General features: G+C 56.9%; 1 protein-coding gene across 2 annotated transcripts in view; it reads right to left on the bottom strand.

Annotated features, from left to right (window-relative positions):
• Positions 1-472: 472 nt before the first annotated feature.
• The window catches only part of NUDCD3 (NudC domain containing 3), a 28378-nt gene continuing 13381 nt past the window's right edge, over positions 473-15469 (bottom strand). Inside the window, exons 3-6 of one of the 2 annotated variants that reach the window (XM_030464090.1) lie at positions 12500-12632; positions 8378-8521; positions 2831-3019; positions 473-1499 (exon numbers count right to left, since the gene is read on the bottom strand). In XM_030464090.1, coding sequence (XP_030319950.1) covers positions 1389-1499; positions 2831-3019; positions 8378-8521; positions 12500-12632 — 577 coding nt within the window. In that variant the 3' untranslated portion in view covers positions 473-1388. The remainder of the gene's footprint in view (positions 1500-2830; positions 3020-8377; positions 8522-12499; positions 12633-15469) is intronic. The other variant, XM_030464091.1, reaches the window with a different exon arrangement.

Below are 15469 nucleotides of genomic sequence, written 5' to 3'. Positions count from 1 at the left end.
GGGAACGTTCCGGTGCCTGGGGCAGGGGAGATGCGTGGGGGGGGGGGGAGCATGGGGACAGGGAGGTTGGGGAGCAATGGGGTCCTGACCCACTGAGATTGGCACCCCCAAAGAAGCTGCCAGGCACCCAGCACCCACCTCACCAAATCCAGCTCCCCCTCACACAGTACCCCAAACTCTAGCCCTCCCTCGCTGGGATCCCCTATTCATTTCACAAAAGACCCCAAAATCCAACCCCCAAGCCACCCTGGGATCCCATATCCATACCCTGAAGGACCCCAAAATGCATCCCCTTCCCCCTGTGGATCCCATGTGCACCCCACAAAGGACCCCAAAATCCAGCACACGAGGTGGGAGACATGAGGATCACCCGCAGACATCCCCTCGGGTGTCCCTGTTGGGAGCGTCGGGGGGGGTCGGGGTACATGTGTGCCCCCCCCGGGGGGTGGTGCTGAATCACTGGCAGGCCCTGTGCTGGAGAGACATCTTTATTGCAAACCAAGGTGCAGGGGAGACGGGGGGGACACAGGGTGATGGCTGGGGACTCCCAGCCTACCTGCCCCAGGTGGGGGCCACTACAAACCCCGGGATGGCTCAAGGAGGGGCTCAAGGAGGGGCCTCCTGGACCCCAAAGTGCCAGAGAAACCCAGAAGCTGCTGGCCACTGGTCTGGGGGGGCTGGTGGACAGCCTGGACCCCCTCTCCCCACCACAGTGCTGCCCATACCCCTAAGGAAGGGGGAAGCAAACCCCAGAGGTTGGCTGGGGTCTCTGGCCACCACCGAGGGAGAGGGGGCCCCCTTGGACCACCCCCCAGAGATGGACTGGAAGGGGATGAACCCGGGAGACATTCCCCCCCTCCCCCACGGTGCTGGAGGGGGCTGGGGCAGCACCCAGTGGAGACCCCAGCACAGGCCCTTGTCAGGGGGAGCTGGTGGGGACAGCAGAGGTGGTGCTCACCCCCCCACTCACCCACAGAGCTGCGGTGAGCACAGCTCTGCTGGCGAGGGGCAAAGCTGCCCTGTGCTGGGGCAGGGAGGAGTCTGCACCCCAAAAAAGCCCTAAAAGAAGCATCCTCAGCCACCCAAAATAGTAATTCTGTCACCCAAGGAGCTCTGGCACCTCCTGGAAACCAAGGCAGCGAGGTGAGGAGAGGAGAAGGGTCCCAGCTGCTCAGGTTGCCGTGGTGACGGGACAGAAAACTGGAAATCTGCAAATCTGCATCCACCAGGTTTCCCCGGGCACCCACCACCTGCCCAGCCCAGTGCTGGGGGGTGAAGGCAGGAGGTGCTGTTGGCATATTTGGGTGTCAGCGTTGGGAGGTGAGGGTCCCAGGGGGGTTGTCCTCTCCTCTCCCCTCTTCGTTTCTCGGCTGTTTTTTTCTCCCCTGTCAAAACTGCACAGCACCAGGGGAGATGTTGAACATGGAGGGGTCGAACTTCTGGCCACGGAAAGGAGAGCCCTCGGTGTCCCAACCCTTCTTCAGCATCTCATGCACCTTCTGCAAAGAGGCCAAGGGCTCTGGTCAGACCCCTGGGCCTCCCCTCACAGCCTCACCCCTGCCCCTCGTCCTCCCCACCCACCCCAGCCCAGGGTTCAGGATCATCCCACAGCTGCCCAGGCATCCTGGGGGCTGGGGGCCTCAGCACCCCCCCCTGCAGCACCCATCCCCAAGGGCACAAACACCTCATCCTCTCAGAGGGAGCCATGGGGGGCAAAGGGGCAGCTCTGGGGTGGGGCTGCATGTTTGGGGCTGACTTTTGACAAGGGCAGGTAGCAACAGGAGGATGGGGAATGGTTTTAAACTGGAAGAGGGGAGATTTAGGCTGGGTGATAGCCCAGCAACCACCAGTGACATCTGTCTGGTAGACAATGGAGCCAGGCTGAGAGTTTGGGGTGTTCAGGCTGCAATGGGGAGACCTTAGAGCACCTTCCAGTGCCTGAAGGGGCTCCAGGAAAGCTGGGGAGGGACTTGGGACAAGGGCCTGGAGGGATGGGATGAGGGGGAAGGGTTTGGAGCTGGGAGAGGGGAGATTGAGGTTGGAAATGAGGGAGAAATTCTCTGGTGTGAGGGTGCTGAGCCCCAGGTTGCCCCCAGAAGCTGTGGCTGCCCCATCCCTGGCAGTGTTGAAGGTTGGATGGGGCTTGGAGCACCCTGGGCTAGGGGAGGGGTCCCTGACCATGGCAGGGGGGGCACTGGGGGAGCTTCAATGTTCCTCCAACCCAAACCAGTCTTCTATGAACCTGGAACTGTGTGGGTCTATCCTGGAGCAGGGGTTCTGGGCTAATTGGGCTTTGCTGCAGTGCCAGGAAGGGGAATGATGGGATCACGTGGGCAGAAGATTGGTATTAGCAGAACGTCAGACTCACTAAACATTCCTTTGTTGTTGCTGTGCTCATAAGTACTGTTCCATGCCTTGAAGGATGGCTACCAAGAAGATGGAGACTCCCTTTTCACAAGGAGTCACATGGAGAAGAGGAGGGGTGATTGGTGCAAGTTACTCCTGGGGAGATCCTGACTGGACACCAGAAGAAAATTTTTCACTGAGAAAAGCTGGATGCTGGGATAATGTCCCCAGGGAAGTGGTGGATTCCCCAACACTGGACACTTTTAAGACCCATCTCAACAAGGTGCTGGGCCCTCTCCTCTAATCTGTATTCCTACCTAGAGAGGTTGGCCTAGATGATTCTTGTGGTCCTTCCCAACTTGTCGTTCTGTGATGCATTGAGGGGTGAGGGGACACTGGGTAAGGAGGAGCCAGAGCTTCCCTCCTTTACTGGAGATAGGACTCAGAGAGTGTGTGCTGGTGGCACTTGGTGGCCCAGACCTACCAGCTCGTGGCTCTGGGGCTTGCCCTGCAGCTTCTGGTGGTAGTCGAAGGTGAGGCGGTCCAGCACCGCGTGCTCCTCCTCGTCCACGGTGGCCATGGAGCGCTCCTTGTTGATCTTGTCGATGTCAATTTGCTCCTCACCCTCCAGGATGGCATTCCACCAGTACTCATCCCCTTTGTTCAGGTTGATCTGGGGACAAGGTGAATGGTCAGAGCACAGCAGGGAGAGGAGCCCCAGTCCTGTCCTTGGCACGTGGGATCCCCTGCCTGCCCCACACCTTGGTGGCAGCAATGCCAGAAGCTCGCCCATGCCCATCTGATGGGCAGAGGTCCCACTCATTGCCAGTGGAACCCCAGGTCCTCCCCAGGGCTGGCAGAGGGGGAAATGCTCATCCCTCCCACAAGAGCTCTGCTCAGCTCCACCTCAGCCCTTTGCACCCCCAGCTCCAGCATCCAGGCTGGGCAGCAGAGCTCCAGAAATCCTCAGCCAATGCTCTGCTTGGGGGGTCCTTGCTTGGAGCCCAATGTGGGACATCCTACACCAGGGACATCCCACACCAGGGACATCCCACACCAGGGACATCCCACATCAGGAACCCTGACTTGCTTTATGTTTTCCCAGGAAGGGTGGGCTTCTTTCTCCTGTTATTATTTTAGCAATAATCCTAGCAGCAGGGAAGATTTACGGTGTTTGTTGGCCTCTCTGCAAAATCATAAATAAAGACAGACAATACAATTTACTCAAACCTCCCTGGAAGCTTAACAGCTCTGGAGGGGAAAACATGGGCAGCCATTAAAGTTACGGAGCTGGGAGTTTCTCTCCAGTGCAAAGAAAAGGAACCAATTAATACGGGAGGGGGTGGCTAGGGCTTAATACTTCTGGGAGAGCAGAGATGGTAAAATATTACAGCTTGGGAAGGCGTTAGGTTTTCCAGCTAGACAAGCATGCTTGTTCTCCTTTTAATTGCACAGTTCCACTTTCCAGAGGAGGAAGAGTTGCTGAGCGCTCATTCATGGGCTTCCCAACCTCGGGTGGGAGGGGAGCAGTGAGATCCCCTGTGAGCACCATGTCCTCGGCCAGCAAGAGGAGCTCCTGCTGCTGGGGGAGTGCCCTGCAGGCTGGCTGCTGCTCCACTGGGTTTGGAACCAAAGGAACATCCCCCACGGTGCTGCCGTTGAGGTGTGTGACCTTCCTTGGTGACAGTGTCTGTCACGACACTGCCGTTCCCACCAGAACCAGGCTGGCAGCAGAGGGACAAACAAGCCAGATGGATTTGGGGCTTCTCAGGCAACACAGCACCTCCATCCCAGAGCACCAGGGGAAAGAAATCTCATTCCCTTCTCTACCAAACCCCCTTCCTCCCCTGAAGATCCACCACTGCCCCCAGGACACCCAGGTGGAAAGAAGGGAACCCTCCTGGTCTGCAGACCAGCCCCAGGGAAAGGTGGTGCCAGCCCTGGGATCCTTCCCTCCTGCCTGCCCCATGCGTGGCCCTTGCTTTATTTAGCTCATACGGTTTCCCACCCTGCTGGGAGGACAGAATTATTCATTTCCTTGCCAGCTTTTCAGCAGCATGCATCGCTACAGCCCTGAGTGCTTTGCAAACAATAATTAATTAACCTCTGCAGCCTGCACGGGGGAATGTGCTCATCCCCCTTCATTCCAGGGAGAGACAGGGAAGAGGGACTTGCTCCGAGGTGGGAGCCCCCCTTTCCAATGACAGTCTCCAAAATGCTGGGGCAAAGCTCTCTGTCACTTTGAGTTTGGGCTTTTGGAGTTTGGAATAGGTGATGGAGCTGCTTGCCAGGGGCAGGTCTGGCTTCCAGAATAGGGAGCACAGGCTCATGTTGGTTCTTGGACACTTCTTGGGTGATGGTCACCAGTTCATCCTGGAGCTTGGTTGGGCTTGGGAGGATGGGGCCTCACTGGGTGCTTGGGTGTGAGAAGGTGGAGGTGAGGGAGAGCTGAAGGACCTTGGACACTGCTTGGTCTCAGCCTAGGCAGGGTGATGCCCTGCAAGTGCCAGCCCCCACCCTGGCAAGGAGAGAAGCTCTGGGGTTTGCCCAACAGCTGTGAGGCTGCAGACTCCCCTGGGAACCCGGGGAGCTCTAGGAGGGAGCAGGATATTTCTCACAAGGACAAATCCTGGTTAAGTTTCTCCCTTTGAGACAAAGCAAAAGCATTGCCTGCACTTGAAATTGCCAAAACAAATTTCCCCACTGACAGCTCAGGCCAATCCTCCAAGTCCTGGAAATGCAAGTGGCCATTTACCAGAGGAGGAAACGGGTCCCAGGTTCTCACTCAGATTTCAGTTCTGCTTTTTAGGATGCTGTGTCCCAAAGGACCTCCTGGCCTGTAGGAAGATTCTTCACCCACATCTGAAAGGGGTAAAAACTGAGTCTTTTGGGATGCAGAGAAACAGGGAGATGAGAGAGAGGGTTGGAGGGAAGACATCCTAGCTGCTGTCATGTCAGATCTCCAAAGGGTCACAGCCCTTTGCTGCTGGTGCTGAGCTCTGCCACAGCACGAGGTTTCTCCTCAGATCCTGAATACCTTGTCAGAGCTGGAGAGATGCTGCCAAGGGATAAAGTAGGCCTTGGGAAAACAACCCCTCACCACCTGCCTTCCTTCTGGAACAGCAGCCAGCACCCTGAAAGTCAGTGGCAGATGTTTAGGAGTGCAGAGGAGGCAGCAGGCAATGATTCCAGCAGCATGTGGAGGGCACAGTGCAGGGACAGCACCATGGATTGCTATTCACTTGGCCTGGTGGCTCACAAGATGACAAGCCCAAGACTGTAATAGCAGTTCAAGGCAGGACTTGGTGACAAAAGCCTAAGCGTGGATAACAAATGCTGGAGAGAAGGAAAAAAATAGAGGGAATGGGGGAAAAAATCCTCAACAAGAAAAATAATCCCAAAACGTGTTGTGCACAACACACAGTGGAGATTTCTAAAAACAGCTCATGCAAAGTTATTTTAATCTCACTTTTGACAAGCAAGAGGGTGTGACAGAGAGGGGAGAGCACAGGGATGACACCCAGGAGCAGAGCTTCAGCACAGGCAAGGAGCACGATCCTGGTACATGATCCTGAGCAGAAGGAAGTGTGGACAGAGCCCTGGCCATGCATGGGGGCCATGGGCAGCGTGCTCAGTCTGAACTGGTGTTGTGTGACCCAGAAGTGCCAAAGGATGGGACAGGGTCTGGGAGGGAGGAGGACACAGAGCAGGAGGGAAAGGCTGAGAGGTCCCAGGGGAGTGCTGGGGCTGCCGGAGGGTGAGCAGGAGTGTTGTGAACAGGACAAATAGATCAGAACCCCAGATGGGAGGAGGAAAGCAGTGCCTGGAGGGCTTCTAAGGTAAATTAACCTTCTTACATCAAGCTCCAGGGAGAGAATGCAGACAGTTAATGGGAGCCTGTAACCAGCAGTCCCAGAAGGTACGAGTAGTTGGCAAGGAAAGCCCAGGGTGAAAGGCAGCTGTAACAGCAACCCGGAGAGCACAAGGATCTTGATGATCCTTGATGTCCTGCAAGAGCACACAGCATCCAAGGGCTTCTCTGCAAAGAACCAGGACTCTCCCAGATGGACAAGACCAAGTGGCAGAGGATCAAGCTCTGCCCACAGAGGTTGCCTCAACTCACAGACCGTAAGAACACGAGCACACACACAGCATTTCCTCCAGACAGAGCCACCAGTTGCCCAAAACTGCAACCAAGGTGGCCAGCATCTCCTTGGACAACTCCAGTGCCATCACCAGGTGAGTTTGAAGAGTTTGGTTTTGGTTTGGGGGAGGGAAGCTAGGTGATATCTGGTGGCATGTTGGGTTGAAGACCCATGAGAAGCTGGGCAACGTGTGGATGCACAAACCCAGGTACAGAAAGGGCTCGTGTGCCCCATCAGCATTCAACCCAACCCACCAGCACATGGCTGCATCCCTCCTGATGAATGAATTGGGAGGACTCACCAGCCACTTCTGGCTACTCCACACATGGAAAAAGGAGATGCTCTCGGGTGAGAATCTCTGCCCAGTTCCCACTCTGCTCCAGTTATCTTACAATTCTTCAAGCAAAACTTCATCCCACCATCAACATGTTGGCTGCCAGCTGGAGCTCACCATACCCCTGTACTCATGCTGACTCAAAGCAAGACCCAGCTCCAGGGTTGGAGGTAACAGAACGGCTCCTGTGCTGGGCCCTGGGTCCCACTCCACCCACACCGTCCCACAAACATTCCCACCCTTTGCTGATCCTGGGAACACCACCAGGGACTCCCATCCCTGCCACAGAGTAGCCAACCACTGGGCCACCTCCTCCTGAATGGGTTCACTCTTTCCTGGGACTGTTTCTCTTCCCAGACCACCTAATTTTCAAGAAGCTTAAGGACATTTTAAAGATGCATCTTAACAACGCCATTGCCTCCCTTTTAAATCCTTCCAACAACCTAACAGAGTCAGGAGAAGCTCCTCTCTCCTGCAGGAACCTCCCCCTTTTGGCAGCAGTCTGTCAGCCTGGGATATATCAGCACAGAGCTATGAAGGTCAGAGGGTGCCTGGGCAGCCTCCCCACACAATTCCCTGCTGAGGTGGCTTGGCTTTGGGGGCCTGACTGCTGCCCCCCATGACATGGGGTGGAAGGCTTGGAGCCAGCACCCTCCCTGCCCAGGGACCCCTGCTGAGCCAGAAGCTGGAATCCCCTCCTGGGGCTCATGGCAGCCTGGTGAGCTCCTGAAACAGACCTGGGAAAGCCTCTGGGTGGAAGGAAAGGGCAAAGATGGCCACAGTAAAACCCCACTCCCAGCACAATCCTGGCCCCAAAATTCACACAGGAGTTTGGGAACTCTTTGACATTTGGTTACAGCTTGAACTGTGGACACAGCCCAGCAGAGCAGAGCTTCCACCCTCAGCCTGGCCATCTGGAGCTCAATCAAAACTAATGTCCAGGCTGGGACCCCCCTGGCAACACAATGTTGGGCAGCAGCAGCCCCCAAATCACCTTGAGAGGGAAGAATTTGGGCACAGGGGCATCAGGCACCCAGCAAGTTACGGTGTCTGCTGGCAAACGGAGAAGTATCCCCAGTGGTTGCTGCAAACTCAACAAGAAAACTGAGGCAAGAGAGAAATGAACAGCAGGGAACAGGCCCTGCTGGGATGCTGGGGCAGGAGCAGGGCCAGGAGAGGCAGAGGACAAAACTGTTAAGGACAGCATGACAGCACAGTGGTGCAGTGTCTCTGCACCAGCAGCCCCCGAGTGCCAGGATGAGGGGAAAGGAACCACTTCTAGGTCATGGATGTGCTCCCACCACCCGCAGCTCGAGCTTGGAGATGCCCCTTGCCTGTCCCCAGGGATGTGCTGCTCTGCCAGCACCTTGCCACACTGCAGCTGCTCACCCAGAGTGGCAGCTCAGGAGCTGGAGGGAGGGCAGAGACACAGACGATGGCAAAGTGAGATGGATGCTCAGTGGGGAGAGCCAGACACATCCAGATCTGTCTCCAGCTTCCAGCTGCTCCAGTTTTCAAGGTCAAGCCCAGCAGAGATGCTTCTGGCCCTTACCAAAATGCACTTCCCTGGCTCAAGGCTCCAAAGGGAACTCTCCGTGTTGATCTTGTGAGTGAGTTTCCCTTCCATGAGGATGCGCTGGCTGCTTCCCTCCAGCACTGCCACACGAATCCTGCTGCTGCTGATGTCCACAGACACCTGGAAACCCAGAGAGAGAGAGAGAAAACAATTAAGGAAGTTCCTGCTTTCCCTCTTGCTGTGCTCCTTGGGGTGTGGTGTCAACTACACTCACTGGGGATGAGAGAGAGAAGAGCTCTCAGACTGGGAGGGAGCGGGAGGGTGAGAATCTCACTGCAGCTTCAGAGCAAATCACAACACCTTGGAGGAGAAAGGAAACCTCTACAGAGAATGAAAGGCAGCAGGGCCCAGCAGACAGAGCCCTAGGAGGATCTGAGGCAGCTGATTCCACCACTGCGACTGCCCCATGCCTCAGTTTCCCCACAGAGGAACCCAGCAATGCTTCAGGCCTCCTCCATGCAGGTCAGAAGCCCCCTTGCTGTGACAGAGCTGTGAGAGCAGAGTGGGTGCCTGGCTGGCACTGTGCTGAGCTGGGCACAGCCATGTGTCCTTTTGAGCACTTCCACACTGAGTGGGAGTAATCTGAGTTCCCACACGGGGCAGAGCTGCAGCAGCACTGCACTGAGCAGGGGGGGCCTGGATCTGTGTTCACTGCTGAGCCAGTGCTGGGCTGGGCTCAGCCCTCCCCTCAGGTGGGAGGGACAGATGCTGAGCACAGCTCCCTGCTCCCCACTACAGGGATGAGGGGAGGAGGGGAGGAGGCAGCTCCATCCCCAGCAGTGGGCTCAGCCCCTGCTACACAGCAGCAGCCATATGGGGAACCCTGCTCTCACCTGCCATGGAGGTGACATGGCTGTCCCCAGGGAGATGGAGGCAGGCTGCAGCCTTGCAGCATGGCACGTGGTACCCTTGGTGTCTGGAGAGACCATCTGCTCCCTCCTTCCCCCCTCTGCCTGAGCTGCTGCCAGCAGAGCCCCAGCTGGGGGGCTCGGGGAGGACCTGGCTGGGAAGGAGCAGGTTTGTGGCCCCAGCACTGCCCCATCCCTGGCCCAAAAGGAGGAGACTGCAGTGAGCTGTGCCTGCATTCTCTCCCAGAGTTCCTCCAGATCATCCTCCTGCTCTGCAGATCTCATTTGAAATGTTATTCCATTATCCATTACCTAGGAGATCTCCAGCAGCTCACTAGCTCCACGCAGGCAGGAGCTGGGCAAAGCTGCTCCAGCCAGGGAGGGCACTGCAGCTGTGGCTGATCCATGGCACCCAGGGAAAGTCCCCAAACCTCTGACAGCCCTGGAGCTGCAAGATGCCAATGGGAGCAGGACCACGGTGACAGGGGAGCAGGGAAGGGATGCCAGCTCCAGTTCTGCCAGAGGGGAGAGGAGACCTGGCTTTCCCCAGGCAGCTCCTCCTGGATGGGAAACATCTCCGAGGAGGCTGTGCCATGGACCAGGGAGGCCTTCAGCACAGGGATAAGGGGTGGTGTGGGAATGAGGCTCTGCTCACCACCAACTGCCCTGCTCCCCAGGCACTCAGCATGGCACAGGAAGGGGCAAGGAGAAAAAAATAAGGTGACTGCCAAGTTGCCTTCTTGAGGGGCTGCTTTGGGGCGTGGAGGGCCAGGGAGACTGGAGATAGGGAAGACAGAGATGCAGCATGGTGGCTGTGGGAAGCACAGGAACAAGACCAATCAAATATGAGGTGGTTTATTCTGAGGTGGATGCACAGGACTGCTGGTGGGGCTGAGGGACACAGCTGGTGGCCCTGGGACCAGCAGGGTGTCAGGAAAGAGAGCAAAGGAACCCCAATAGAAGAAGAGATCCCAGAGAAAGATCCACCCTGGGCTGCACAACCAGCAAGTGTGAGACACCATGGCAGCATCTGCCTCTGCCTGCAGCCCCTCTGGTCCCACCAGGAGTGGGGACAGGGGACAGGAGCACAGCACACACCACCAGAGAGCCCCATGGCAGTGCCTGCTGGAGGCAGGGGTGGGCAGCAGCCCCTTCTTGGGTATCTTGGTGCAAAACCCACCTGTGCTCAGCATCTCAGGGACTGTGGCTGGGCCCTCTGAGGGGCTGCTCTTTCTCTGCTGTCCTTGCCATCAGCACCATCCTGCAGAGCTGGCAAACCTGGGTTGTGCCAGAACCCCTGTGCTCCCCAGCCCATGGCTCGGCTCCAGCTCCCCACTGCAGGAATTCTGTGCACACTGAGACACCCACACCCACCCACGTGAATCAAACAAGCAAATCCACGCAGGGACCTGGCTCCTCTCCTCCCAGCCAGAAGAAGAGAGAGAGGATTGGTGTCATTATCTCAATTACAGTGCTCGGGTCCATGGGCCCTGTAAGTGGATCAGAGAGGTGGAGACCTCAGAGGAAGATGTTCCCACCCACCCCATCACCCCTTTCCTGCTCCATGGACACTTTTTTGAGCTCCATACAAGGAAACCTGAAGCTCACCTGAGCAAAAATGTTTCACATCAACAGCCTGAACTCAAAAAAGTGTTTTAAGAGAGATTTTGAGCAGTATTAGAGCTGGGCATGCTCTGAGCCCAACAGCCAAAAAGGGGACATTTTTAATCTCACCTTGGCAGGTAGAAGCCAAAAAAACCTGGTAATCTTTGAAAAAGATGAAGCTTCATGGTGAATGCAGAACACTTCTCTTTTGCAGGAATCCATCAACAACATATCCTCAAGTCTATCAAGCTTTAAAATGGCTCCAAACTGTCCTGCTTTGGCCCCTGACCCAACCTCTCTGCTTCCAGAGGCTGAAAAAGAATCACTTTAAACTGAAAAATTGTCTTGGCCAAGAGGAGCCCCAAGAGGGATGTAGGAACCAGATAACCAGGAGATGCCTTGCAAGGAGAAGTCTGACAGCTGAACAAGTGCTTGTCCTGGGAAGGCAATGCAAAAACTGGATGCAGGGCAGGCAGAGCTGTGCCACAGGCAACTGTGTGGGCAGGAGCTGCCCTGATAACCACCCCGCAGCAACAGTACAGCCTTGAGACTGGAAAGGCCCTGTCCTGCCTCCTCTGAGCACCTGCAAGGTCCTTGTACTCCTGAGTGGCAAAGGATGGGCTGCACAAAGCCCGATGCTTCTATTTTTTTTGGCAAGGACACAGTTTGTGGCACAGAGGGCACCTCCCTGGGCAGGGAGAGGCATCGTGACCACAACACAAAGCAGAGGGATGGAACATCTATCTGGATGCCCCTGAATCCTTCCAAGGAACAGCCTGGATTTGTTGGAGAGACCCACTGGGGGAAGTGAATTTCCTGGTCCCCTGCTGTGCCCATGGCTCCCTCACCCCTCAAGTCCAGGTTGCTGCTGCCAATTACACACTTTTGGCATGATCAGGAGTTGTGTAGGTTGGAGCTGGTGAACAAACCCAGGCAAGCTCATTTCAGCCACCCTGGAAGCAGGAGAGGAGAGGAAGGGGAGCACTGACTTCCCAAATGGAAAAATACAGGATCAATGTAGGGAGGGCAGCACTGGGGAGACAGGAGAGTTCAACCTTTTGGGTCCAACTAAGACCAGTCCTGGGCACACTCAAATTGAGTCCCTCAGGAAAGGAAAACAAAGGAGAAGCTCCTGCCTGAGCCAGGGAGGGAGCTGAGACCACTCTGCCCATGCAGGCAGCCCATGCCAGCCACCCAGTGTGCACCCCAGCCCACCTCCCTTCCACCCAGAGAATGTTGAGTCATCTGGGGGCCGTGCCTGCTCCAGTTCCTGAGTGTCAGAGGGGCCATTCCTTTATTTCCCACTCGCAAACAAAAGGCAGGACAAACCCCAAGCCAGAGGGAAGCAGTGTCCATGCCCAGCCAGGCTCAGAAACCCAACTGCAAGTTTGCAGTCAGTGGAAGTAGAGAGAAAAATGGCAGAAGTGCCAAGAGGTTCCAGGGAACCCCACAGGACACTGCAGGCACAACACAAACGTTGCCAAGCTGTGACTTGTGTCCCCACACACCCAGCACCAGAGAAGGGGCCACAACTATGTCCTGGCTCCTTGAATGTGAAGGACAGGAGCCCTCCCGCTCCCTGGGAAACCTGAACAAGCTGAGGGACAGGGCAATGCTGGAAGGCTCATGTTCAACCCCATTTCACCTGTTTGCCTTTCAGGATGTGCTGGGGCACAGGCACTTTGATCTCCAGGTCACTGTAGTCTTGGGACCAGGCATAATTCTCTCGTACGGCTCCGTTGTAGCTGTCAGGGTTGGTCTGGAACTGCTCCTGTTTCCTTGGGGGGGGAAGAGAAGGGATAAGTGTTGGTGAGATCTAAGGCAGAGGAAACCTTTGAGCAGGGTGCAAGGAGCAGCTCCACCATCCTGCCAGCAGGCTCAATGCCTCAGGACAGTGCCTGGTCGCTTCCTCACTGCTCAGGGAAGGTGCAGTGGGCAGTCCCAGGAGGCTGAAGGACCCGGGCCACCTGCAGGTGACTTGCACACCCTTCTCCCTCTGCCCCAGCTGAGGGTAGGATGCTGACAGGACAGCTACTGAGACACCTGATCATTTGGCTGCTCAGAAGGTGCAGAGCTGGTCCCCAGCACCTTCCTGGTAACTGTGCCAGCACAGAGCTCCTCTTCCCCTCCCTGCTGTGCCCACCATGCCTGGGACACTGGGGCAGGAGACTGTCACACACCAGAGGGTATCTGCTGCCTTCCGTCTGCTGCAGAGGTGATGGGCCATGGGTTCACCATGAGAACAGAGCTGGTTGCTGTCCTCCCCTCGATTTTGGCATGTCTGAGAAACCCAGCTGTGGAGATCTCAGGACAAGGATGAGTAGGTGGCTGAGAGGGTAGGATGGGATTTATCAGATCAATAAATAACAACCCGTGCAGTGTCTCATGCCAAGGAAGGAGACCTCCATCACACTCCTGGCCCTTCAAACCGGTGGCAGGCTGAGGTCCCCCCCATCAAGACCTCTCAAAGGGTTTACAAATAAAATAAAACCTCTAAAGATAGCTGTGGGGCTAACAAGAGGCAGTTATTTAAAAATGTTTGATACACACCTGGTCCCCACTCCAGTCACATAAACACAGGGCTGCAGCAAGTTACATAAGGGGGGGCTGGTGAGAAGTGCCCTTGGGGATCATGTCCCCTGCACCCCACTGCCTCCATGGTAGCCCCACACCAAGGGGCCCTCCCAGCAGCAGGCAAGGGCAGATCCCACAGCCCAGGCCCGGGGGAGATTACGTAAAATCCATCAATTTTAATGAAATTAGATCCTAAGCCGGTCGGAGGGAGCTGTCAGAAGAGCTCTGTGCACACTCCCCCCCATTTCTAACCTTCTTCTGGATGGCTTGGGAGGGTTTTACCCTGGGGGGTTCTGATCTCAGTCCCTGGGCAGTACCAGGACCAGGAGCAGCTCCCAGCCTCAGGTTGGTGATTTCAGAGAGCACCTCATGCATCACTTCGGGCACCTCGGCCTTGCCTGTCGGTCGCCCATTGGGTGCTCATTGCCATGGCAACGGGGTTGGCATTGGTCACCCATTGGGTGCCCATTGCCATGGCAACGGGGTTGGCATGGCAGCACCGATCCGGCACTGGCACACGGTGGCTCCAGCTGTCGGTTTCCCAACCACCCCCGGACTGGGGGAGTTGAACAGGCAGGAGGATGAGAGGGGAGACAGTGTGGGGCCATGGGGGTCTGCAGGGCCACAGGGGACTGTGGGGCCATAGGGGACTGTGGGGCCATGGGGGTCTGTGGGGCCATGGGGGTCTGTAGGGCCATGGGGTTTGTGGGCCATAGGGGACTGTGGGGCCATGGGGGTCTATGGGGCCATAGGGGACTGTGGGGCCATGGGGGTCTGTGGGGCCATAGGGGACTGTGGGGCCATGGGGGACTGCAGGGCCATGGGGGTCTATGGGGCCATAGGGGACTGTGGGGCCATGGGGGTCTGTGGGGCCATAGGGGACTGTGGGGCCATGGGGGTCTGTGGGGCCATGGGGGACTGCAGGGCCATGGGGGTCTGTGGGGCTATGGGGGACTGTGGGGCCATGGGGGTCTGTGGGGCCCCTTGCTCATCCTGTGGGAAGCAAAGGGGCTGCAATGAGGCAGCATTGCACTGGGGAGACATCCCCAAGGATTGTCTTGTGTCCCCAGGTCCTCACCATTCCCAGGGCACAGTTGTCCCTGCAGGAACCCCAGCTGGAGCAGGGACACTTCTCTCCTGGGTGACATCACCTGGGGCAGCTCTGTCCCTTCACGGGACGTGTCCCCATGGTGGGGTTTGCCCTGGCACTGTGCAGCTCTGTGAGGCTCCTGCCCCAGTTCCCTCAGGCCACACAATCCATCACAGCACAGCCTGACTGGGGCTTAGAACTTGCTGGCATTTTTTCCCCCTAAGAGAGTGTTTCCTTCTCATGGCTGTTTACTTCCAGGCTGTTCCCCTCCCAGCCTTCCCCAGACCAGCTCAAAGGGCAAGGAGGGAGCTCCTGCTGGGGCTGGGGCAGACACAGAGCACCAGAGATGGGAGAAGACCCAGCAGCAGAAAGGCAGCAAACACCTCAGGGCCACAGCACAGATAAAAAGGACCTAAACAGGATCCTGGGGCAGTCGTTTGCTGCCACACAGCCACCAAGTCTGTCCTTGACGTGTCTCCTCTCCCTTGGGAATCAAGTGCTGGTTCTGAGCAGACCCCAGTCAGGTCCTGGATGTTTCAGCCCTCCCAAGAGCTCACTGAGCACCATGTCACTGACCTGCGAGGGCATCAGTGGCTTCACAGCAGCCCTGGGAGCACTCGGTGTTCAGTGGGTGACATCCACAGAGAAGCTGAGACAGAACTTGTTCTGAAGTGACTCTGCTGAACTTCTCTTTGAGTGAAGAAGCAGCAGCTGCCTCCCCCCAGCCCTGACCACCCCCCACCCTGAGACAGCTCTGTCCTTGCTCTCTCCATGCCCTGACTGAGGCAGTGCTGGGGATGTCTCACAGCCACCCCTGTGCTGTGCACAGGCTGCTGGGGATGGCTCTGCCCCCCTGCCTTGTCCTCACAGCCCTGGGCTTGCCAGGAGACCCGTCCCAGCCAAACCATCCCATGCTCAGCTGGAGATGTTTCCCCTTGTCCCTAAACCTCC

Source organism: Calypte anna, chromosome 22 (genome assembly GCF_003957555.1).
Source record: "Calypte anna isolate BGI_N300 chromosome 22, bCalAnn1_v1.p, whole genome shotgun sequence".
Lineage (NCBI taxonomy): Eukaryota > Metazoa > Chordata > Aves > Apodiformes > Trochilidae > Calypte > Calypte anna.
This window is presented reverse-complemented; position numbering and strand designations above follow the sequence as displayed.